Source organism: Centruroides sculpturatus, unplaced genomic scaffold (assembly GCF_000671375.1).
Source record: "Centruroides sculpturatus isolate CEXI.00-Female unplaced genomic scaffold, Cexi_2.0 scaffold1064, whole genome shotgun sequence".
In the NCBI taxonomy this organism is placed as follows: domain Eukaryota; kingdom Metazoa; phylum Arthropoda; class Arachnida; order Scorpiones; family Buthidae; genus Centruroides; species Centruroides sculpturatus.
This window is the reverse complement of record NW_019385564.1, coordinates 66,993-77,523: the sequence shown is the minus strand read 5'-3', so window position 1 is coordinate 77,523 and position 10,531 is coordinate 66,993. Positions and strand designations below refer to the sequence as shown.

General features: G+C 28.2%; 1 protein-coding gene across 1 annotated transcript; it reads right to left on the bottom strand.

The window, feature by feature from the left end:
* Positions 1-6,719: 6,719 nt before the first annotated feature.
* LOC111640171 (patched domain-containing protein 3-like) lies at positions 6,720-10,250 on the bottom strand. The gene is made up of 4 exons (XM_023386170.1): positions 9,676-10,250; positions 8,985-9,469; positions 8,563-8,895; positions 6,720-8,226 (listed from the first exon to the last, which is right to left on the bottom strand). Exons 1-4 carry the CDS (start codon positions 10,197-10,199, stop codon positions 6,929-6,931), a joined length of 2,640 nt encoding a protein of 879 aa, XP_023241938.1. The 5' UTR covers positions 10,200-10,250; the 3' UTR covers positions 6,720-6,928.
* Positions 10,251-10,531: the final 281 nt, after the last annotated feature.

Here is a 10,531-nt window from a genome sequence, read left to right as displayed (position 1 = left end):
GTTTAATGATGTTAGTTGGAAAAATCACTATGAGTTATCTGTAATTAGATATACATTAATAATATAGCATTATAATAGCGAATCAGATAACCCCCTTATTATATAATCATTAATAAAGTAAATTAAATAATTACGTATACTTTAATGTCATTTCTACGTTCTTACATTTACAAGTTAAGTTCTATTAATCCTGTCGTGACTAAAATTAGTAATTAAATTTGAACTATTGTTTATCTTTTATGAACATTAACGGAAAAAAAAAATAAATATGTTTTGCATTCAGGAAAATAGTTTAATGGGGGGTTTATTATGAGGTTTCAAGACACGAACACGACCATTGTTAGTACACTAATCTATCCACCAAAATTTAATAGTATCAATCCCTCTAATATACATACCTTTTTTGCAAAAGGCACAGAAGTTATTAAGCTTCAAACAGGCGAACAAAATTGTGTCTGCCCCCACACACACAATTACATTCGTACGTACAGAAATTACCTCCGAATTCTTTTGCATTTCAAGATCCCAGAACCCAGAAATGTAAAATTATTAGGGGTCACTTTTTGATCGATTGCCATACTTTCCCTCTGTTATATATTATATACGGAAAACTAAAAATAGAAGTCCGTGAGAGGAAAGATTAAAAAATAATAAAGAAAAAAATATCAGTTACTTGCGTTATATTCACTTATGCTGGAAATTCTCATTTGTCTTCATAAAGCAGCAAATTTTCTAAATGAAATGGAAGCAACTATAGAATCGAAACGTTGTTCTACGGGACGTAGATTATTAATAAAATAGTTATTATAAAACACTGAAACGTCTTTATATTTATATTTAAACAATGGGACATTAATTATATTATTTAACGTTTTACCTTTGAATATATAAACAGGATTTTAATTTGGCTACTGTAATGACTAAACTAGTCACACAACTCAAAAATAATTTTAATTTATTTCATTTTTTATAAAAATTGTTCTCTGGTAAAGCGTAAAGCTGATAGAAAGTGGACTTTTCCTCCTTCTTTATGAAACTTCCCTCATCAAATTCTATTTTCATTTAAGTAATTATCCTTTCAAACTTTCATTTAAGTAATTTCCCTATCAAATTTAAGTAATTTCCCTGAAAGGAATTAGATAGATGATCGATACGACTCTATTACTAACGGAAAAGAATTATATGATGCACAAGGGCAGGACACTACTTATTTGAAGTGGAGAGCATTAGTTTATGCAGCAGAGTTCAAATTTACTCTTGAAATTCCTATTAATAATAGCTTTTATTATTAGGAAAACACAGTAGGTATTGAGTGTGGCAAGAGTACTTAATCACAATCTTAAAATATGCAATTTTTAGTAAATAGTCCTTTAGAGAAAATAATATTAAATGAATGTTTGTATCCGATATTTTATGTATTAAATACATATAATACAGTATTTAAAAAGTAATTAATATCTTTAATTAAATAAAAAGTAGTAAGGTTTGTCATAAAAGTTCGTAGATTTTTCTAAAAGTTATTATAAAATCGACAAATTGGCGTATTACAGTGTAGTTTATATTAAAGGCTTGTCATGGAGGCAAATTTTCTGGCATAAGAAACCTTTTTAGTTATGATTCTCAACGATAGAAAACACTGTATCGTTTGATCAAGTAAATACCTCAAAATGTTTGAAGATTACGTTGGAGAATGATTGCATACACAGAATCTTCTAAACACAATTACGTTCATGTAAGACGGAACATCCCTCAAGTAGCATCTTCTATAAAGCAATTTCTAATAAACACATTTGGTTAAGAACGACTGATTACCTGTTCCTGCGAAAATGCATATTCTCTGCTGTCTCCGTATTTGACACCTGTGAATTTATGGGTTACCTAAAAGTCTCGAGTCTACAATAGGAGCTCAGTTGGAAGATGCGATCCGCCGTGATCCTGATACCTGATATGTGAGTGATGTTATGACTTGCTCACGCAATCAGTGAATGGTTGTCTCTTTAATCCGAAAATGTTTCTCTCGGTAGACTATCTTACAGTAAGTCAGGTCCAGAAACTCTTTTATTGTATTTTCAATTCATATGCATTTCGAACTGGTTTCATTTTCCAGTTCCTCTTCAGTGCTCTACAATTACAATTACAGAATTATAATTACAGATATTGTGTTTACAAAAATACAAAAAATGAAACATCGTAGAGATGTCAAATAACATAACGGAACACTTATTACTAGTTCCTTTGAGAATTTTACACACTTCTTTTTTCCCGAGTTACATTCATACGGTACTTGTATTAATCATATGAAATTATCTTTCTTGGTATAAAACGTAATATGTTTAAACCATTTCTATAAATAATAGTAATATAATCATAAAACATATTTATAAAATAATGAATAAATATAAAATCTATTTTAAAAATACATACAGGTTTTTTTCCTTTTTTTTTAATTATTTATGTTTGAAAATTTTTTCCCCCATAACGGTAATTATGTGTGTAAAACTTAATATAATGTAAATATTGCTAAAAAATAAAAGTTGAATTATAAACACAGTAATTAAGTTTTAAAATTTTTTTACAGAAAATATACTGTATATACAGGTTTTTTCTTTCCAATATCATTTAAAAAAACTATATATTCTATTAAACACTAGTTATGTATCGTATAAATTCTTCTATATTAATTCATACACAATAACTTGGACACTCTTATAACACTTGGTGTTTATATTTTTACTAATAATTTACTCGTTTATTGTTACGCCCTTTATAATTTCATACCATTGTTTTTCAATTTGCATCCCATTAAATATATTAACAAGATTATTTTTATTATGTTTTATAATTTCAATGTGTTCTTTAAATTTTCTTTTATATATATATTTTTCTCACTGTGTAGGATTTTAATATTATTTCTATAAATATTACAATTACTATTTTTAATATGGTTGTACCAAGGGGAGTTGTTATATTTTAGTCTAATGGCCGCTTCATGTTCTTTGATCCGTGTTTCTAAAGTTCGACCTGTTTCGCCTATATAGTTTTTTTGGATTTTGGCAATTACAGTTTATTTTATAGATAACGCCTGTCTTTTTCAATATATCACTATTAGTTTTGTATGTTTTTTTGGTTTATTAATGTGTATTTTCTGTGAAATTTTGTTGGTCAAAGTTGGGGCCAAAACTACATTCTCTTTTTTAAGCATTTTGTTACAATTATCGTAAATATTAGGGATGTACGAAAAGGCTATATATGTTTTGTCTTTTTTATTTTTTATATTAAATCTATTTTTATCATATTGTGTTTTCCAAATTTTTAAAGTTTTCTTGGGGTAGTTGTTTATAATGAATTTTTTTTCTAATTCATTTAATTCAATTTTACGGTCCTTGTCGTTGGTCGTTCTTCTGTATATATATTTTTAACTCCATTATGTATGTATTCTTTTTTACGGTATCTGGTATACAAAAGTGGTAGTTTATTGTTTTATTTATGTTGGATGGTTTTTTGTAAGTTTTAAACGAGAATTTATTATTTTCATTTTTTATTGTTATATCTAAGAAATTAATTTTATTCTCTTTTTCAAACTCTATATCAAATTTTATGTTTTCATTTATATTTATTTACTGTATTGAGAATTGTTTTATCATTTGTTATTTGATTATTAAATATGACTAAATAAACATCTACATACCTCATTACTGTTTTTACACCTGGGATGTTTTGTATTTTTTCGTCCACTTCTTTCATTACTAATTCAGCAAGTTTTGGCCCCATCTTTGACCCCATACTAACCCCATCGGCTTGTGTATAAAAATTATCATATAATACAAAATAATTTCTTTTATACGCAAATTCTATTAGGTCTATTAAGGTTTTATTTATTTTTAATTGTATATGGCTGTTTTTTTACTAATTTCCAATTTATGTTAGGAAAATATTTTCAATATTTTTTTACATCTAGACTGATTAATGTGTCTGTTTTTTTCTTTTTTGATCTTTTGAATAATGTTAATTACTTCAGCATTTTAATGCTATATTTAGAATTATCAATGTTTTTTAATTGTTTTTTAATATAATTTTCTAAATTGTATAGTATCGAGTATCTGAAATCAACAATAGGTCTATATTTTTCTTCTTTTTTGTGTATTTTTAACCGTATATGTAATTTGGGGGTTCTATTATTACTGAAGTTAAGTATATTATTTTTATCTATTTCACTGATATTGCTTTTTGAATATGTCTTTTATTATTTTCGTTAAACTTTTTCTTATTTTCTCATATGGGTTATCAACTAACTTTATATATTGTTTATTGTTAATTTGTTCTTTACTTTTATCTTCTAATTCTTTATTAGTTATTATTATGAGTTGTTTTGTTTTATCAGCTTTTATGATAGAAAGGTTATTAGTTTTTAAAAACTTTATGGTTCTATTTAAATTTGTTTTATATCTATTTACTTTAAATTTATTTTTTGGGGGTTCTATGTTTCATGTCATGGATGACTGAGTTAATTAAATTAGTTTTCTTTTCCTTCTTTATTGGTCTTTTATGCTTTTGTCTACATTAGCTATTAAATCCATAGTAATCTTATCAATAGGTATATTAAAACGACATTGCTTACGCAATGTCGTCGGTTGTGTTGACGAGAACATTGAACAACTGTTGTAGCATGCTCACGAATGAAAATAAATAAATATAACTTCCTCATACTCTTTTGATTGTATGATAATATTAACGTCTTTTATCGGTAAAAATTTAAACTAATATCTTTTCCTCTGTCAAAAAAAAAATCCGCCTCCATGATAAGCCTTCTGGTGCAAGCCTCACTGTAATATGCCAATTTGTTCATTTTATGTGATTTTTTTATAAGTCTACGACCTTTTAGATAATACAAGTGTCTATGATATACCTTTACATGATAATATTACGTATATTATACTAAAAATACTAATATTTAATACCTATACATTTTACCTGAATAGCGTATTGTATTTTCAAAGACATCGCAATAAAAACACTTTAAATAAACACGAAGAAAATATGTTTTACAGTTTTTTTAATGAGAAAACTTCTTCGAACAATCATTCCAGGAACCGCTCTGCAGAACTTAATTAATTAATATTTAATGAATATTAAATAGACTTTTAAATCTACGAAAGGAAAATACGGCTTTTTAAATCACTTGTTAAAGTATAATATATTATTTCAAGTAACGTATGACGAAATCTTATCTATATATATATAATAACTTAATAAAAGAAGAAAAATTGTATATTTTTTACGATTCAATTCGGTAAATAAATTCTAGAATTTTACTTGCAATATATATTTTCAAACGTATAACCTGTTTTCTGTTTGTATCTTCGGAGAAGAAAGGTTAAAAATAGGAAAAATATACATAATTACTTGCTTTGTATTCACCTATGCCGGAGACTCTCGTTTGTCTTCATTAAATAGGAAATTTTCTAAATGAATTAAAATTCAGGGTATAATCGAAACGTTCTTCTTCATAATAGAATTTGCTAATAAAATATTTTCTGTAAGCAACTAAAAATTCTTTACCTTCAAACAATGGAACGATAACTAAATTCTGTGTTTCCTTAACGTTATACCTTTGTACTGAATATACAAAAATAATTTCAAATTTTCTACGATTGTGTCGTAAGTAGTCAAGCAACTTAATAATAATTTCATTGTAATTTATATTATTTCTATAATAATTGTCTGCAGGAAAAGCATCAATTTAGTTGAAACTTTCCGTTTCCTCCTTTTTATTTTTGGTACTTTATCAAACTTGTTAAATTTAATGGATGATTTCGATAAAACTTTGTAAATTAAGAAATGATTTAAGAAAATTTTAAACATGAAGCCAGTTATAAGGAAATTTATTACTAAATAAGATACAAAAAGTTGTATTAATCCCCGCCGGTTGGATGTCCGAAAGGAGAATGATGTCGGCTCCTCTCATTCATTATTAGCAATCACATTTTAAAATAAAACTCGTCCCTGCCCTCAAAATTAAGTTTTTTTTTGCCTTAAAAATAATAATAAAAATTTTTTGAACAAAATATGATAACAGATGGAGTAACCAAAAATTTAAATGTTGCCGGGAAAGTTGAGCAACTCTTTGTTGGATTTTTTTTATTACAGGACTGATAGTAGACGAATAGAAATTAATTAGTAAAACAACAAAAAACAACGGAAACTTTCTGTATGTAACCAACACTAACCGTAGGCAGGAATTGTACCACCACCTTTTGCCTGAAAGGTCACAGAAAAGAAGGGTCAACGAGAATTCCTATAGAACATGTTAAATTATCTATAGTTTTATCAGGATGCTATTATATAATTGTATAACATCCAGACATAAATGTATTTCGTTTGAGATCCTAACTTATTAACTGAGAACGTCTGTAAATGCAGCTTTCCCTTTCAGATTAGGAGTGTTGTTGTATAGTCTATTATTATAAAATCCTTTCTAGTAGCTTTGTCTATTATTGAAAATTTCCTTATCTGAAAGTCTAAGAAATTTCCATTATGAAGAACAAAAAACACACGTTAATTCTTAATTTGTTTTAAAAAATGAAAGGAAAAGACAGTGACATTATGTAATCGTGGCAACTGGTTAATAAATCTACTGTACTTAAATTATATTCTTGAGTTGTATATAAATAGACTAATGTAGGTTATATTTTTTAAATCATTTTAAGCTTTTATTTAAATTTTATATCGTAGTATAATTGAAAATTATCACACTTCCTGATCGCCTTAACGTCCAGTTCAAGTTTCATAAAAGTCCAGACAGTTTTTCTTAAATTCATTAACATTCTGGAGAGGAAAATGATAACACAATTTATAAATAACGTACATCTTTCATACATTATTTTATACAATAAATATAATTCGTTTTCAGACGAAATTAGAAATTATATTATGCATTATCACGTAAGTGTAATAGGACATTTGAAGTATCAGAGATATATTCCTCTTTTGTAGAATTCTTTCGTTTGATAATTAAAACAATATTATCCCAGATGTTAAGAAGCACGGGCAACAAAATAATGGCATGTAACGTAGAAAACAATATAACCAAAAATATAATCTTAAATATGTCCAAAAGTATACGATAAGAAGAAAAGCTTACAGCAGAAATTCCTAAAACAGTCGAACCGGCAGCTTGAATAATAGGATGTCCTGCAATCCGTAAAGCTCCTTTCATTCTTTCTTCAGGTTTGTCTGCTTTACTACACATATAACTGCACGATATATGAGATACGTAATCCACACTAAACCCAGCAATGAGAACTAATACAAGTGTAAGAGGTGAATTCAAATTTACACCCCACGCTGAAGAGTAAGTAATTGTTGAAGTCACAATAGATAATACACTGAAACAAATACAAAATGCACAATGCAAATTTGGAATAAATATAAGAAACACGATGATTACTGCTACACTACTCACACAAACGGATTGAGTTAAGTAAGATAAAACATTTACAAATGAGTCAGCAAACAGTAAATCGTAATTATAGATCATTGCATTTAAGCCGGAAGAATCCATCACGTTATAGAGATGTTGAAGAAGTTCACTTTGCTTAGCAGAACTGTCAATAGTCCTCGAGTTGACAAAAAATCTAGAAGCAATTACGTTTTTCTTGTCTTCGTCGAATACAATATCTCTTTGGAAACGTTTGGCAAAATGAAATTTGAGAAATACATTATGAAGGGCTTCGACGAAATCTTCCGGATTGCTTATGTTGTATCCGCTGAGCGAGATCCAAGAAAGTGGATCTTTAATAAACTTTACGTAAGTCCTCAGCCACGATTCAGTCATATTATATCCACTCATATTGGGAGCATTTTCTAACTGAATCGTCAGATCTTCTAGTTGCTGTTGTGTTTCTGGGTTCGAGTAATCCAACGGTGTATCGATTACAACTTGTATTCTTTCTCTGTATTCGGAAAAGTATTGGTAATCGTCCTGGACAAAGTTGTAAGCGTAAGAATTTTTCTGGTATAAATCAGAATGTTTTAAATCGAGTTTTATGAACTTCATAAGATATATTCCGAATGAGATGTATATAATGAAACAGATCATAACAATGCATTTGGTAATTTTGTAATTCAATATTCTACCCAATTCGTCGCTGTAAAAGTTCCATTTTTTGTTTTCTGAATTAAATTGTTTTTGAGTTGAAAATCCTACAGTGAAAATTCTTTTCAAACCTGCAAATAAAGTATTTCTTGTTAATTTAATGCACTATGTATATACATGTTAATAAATAAATTTACAATATCAGATTGTTAAGATGAAATTTAATATTTTGATAACAATTACATTGATGATTAACGAAACAATAATTGCTGTTTAGACATAGTAATCACCAATTACATCTCGCCATCTTTGCTGCAAACTTTCAATAGAGTCGCAAACACAATGTTTCAATAGAGTAACACACTTTATATTAATTTATTGTAATATGTTCATTATATTGTATATAAATAATATTCTTACACATTTTAATTTAATTGCATAAAAGTAATTTTACAAAGTCTTATTACCTGAAGTCCTATCCCATTTCACAGGTGCACAATATACGGCATGGAGATTTTTACTTTCTCTGTATCCACTAAGTACCAGACATCCACCGAAAAACGACAACTGATACAAGTAAGTAAATATAAAACTAACTGCCATATATGTAAATATTATTCTAATACATCTATATGGAGTTGCGAATCCAATTAACGATGCAGCGATATTTGTCAATGTAGTTATTGTAATTGAAGTGGCAGATTCAGAATACGCATCACCTATTCGCTTCTTCATACTATCTTCTGGGTTAGTTTTTCTCCAAGCTGATAGTATGACGAACGAATCGTCCAAACCTATTCCTATATACAACAAAAAAGATCATATTTAGTGTGCTATTGTTAAATATATATATATATAATTGTTAGAAGATATAATGAAAAATACAGACCTACAACAATGATGGGAATGACTATATTCAGATCTGTATATTCTGTACCAAACAATAAAAGAAAACCAAAAGCAGCTACAGTACCAAGAATCGATGCTGAGTATGCAGCAATACCAATCCAAGGCTTACTTGTTACGCAGCTTCTAGTCATGCAAGTGAAAACGGAGAAAGAACACAGAAAAATTTGCGATATGATAAAGATCGGAATATTATATATTGTTAATTTATTAAATTCCTCTTCATTAGTTTTTCCTGTAAACACGGAGAATTTAACATATTCCAGTTTTACTTCATTTAATAATTTCAGAAAATTTTCTTCCCACAACGTAGAAATTTCATTCGTGTGATTGCCGTTGTCAATGAAATATATCAAACGAATTGCTTTGAAGTCTTTCACTAAACTGTGTTCGTCTGTCGTTACACCACCTAATCCTATTGTATAAATTTGAACTTTTGACGATTCTGAATTGATATTAACTGGATACCTGCAAAATAACATTTTGTTTTGTAATATATAATTTAAAACACTTAAATTAATACCCACTTTACTGAAGATATATTAACGTGTTTAAGATCTTAAATATCTTTAACCACCTTTGATTCTAATGCTAATATACTTAATTTTGATTAAAGTACTATAGGATCATCTATTTGACTAGTTTTATAAATGAATTATAAAAGACATTCATACCTTATTTTAAAGTTTCCTTTCTGAAATTCCGTAATTTTCGTCTTCAAATTTAATACGTCGTTTTCAATACATTGTCCTTCAATTTTACAACAAATATCAGCAAATCTGTAACTTTTTCTCTTCCATACAATACTCATATTACGTATTGTTTGATCCAGTATGTGTAATTCGTTAAAGATTTCATTTAATAACATAGATTCTCCCCTTTTTGCAGTTGCTATGACAGCTCCGTATTTTTCCATTTTCGTCAGTCGTAGAATATCATAATCTGTATAGTTTTGGGGATACAAAGTTTCGACAATTGGCTTTGCCATTGTAATTCGACTGTTTCTTCTAAAGTGTAGATATTCGACGTCTGTTGTCATCTTAAAACGAAATAATCCGAAGCATGAGAGGACAGTAACGATAACGGGAATAATTATGAACCTTAAGGGATGTTGTGCAACGTGGTATCCCAAATATCGAAAAGCCGTAGATAATTTTACATTTATACAATTAAACTTTTTATTTTTGCATGCAGCCATAATGAGAGATGAAATCTTGTTTTAAGAGAGAATTATTTGTAAAATCTGTAAGATAAATACAAATTTTCATTATCAGTGGTAACGTATAATATAAATATAAGCAGTTTACATTTACAGTAGACCCCCCCTATAACACTGTAGATAATTCCGTGTTATACGAATTTCATGTTGTACGAGTCACTTAGATTTTACAAATACGTAAGCCGTTCACAGCCCGACACACGTATTTGTAAAATCTAAGTGACTCGTACAACATGGAATTCATATAACACGGAATTATCTACAGTGTTATAGGGGGGTCGACTGTACATACCTTTGGAAGAGCATCCATA

What these genes read in the sequence shown, in the direction of transcription:
- LOC111640171 (XM_023386170.1), bottom strand. Translation starts at nt 10,199, where the DNA reads ATGGCTGCATGCAAAAATAAAAAGTTTAATTGTATAAATGTAAAATTA. An exon ending in AAAGGAAACTTTAAAATAAG is followed by an intron (nt 9,470 to 9,675) that starts GTATGAATGTCT and finishes GTTATTTTGCAG; the next exon opens with GTATCCAGTTAATATCAATT. An exon ending in CATTCCCATCATTGTTGTAG is followed by an intron (nt 8,896 to 8,984) that starts GTCTGTATTTTT and finishes TGTTGTATATAG; the next exon opens with GAATAGGTTTGGACGATTCG.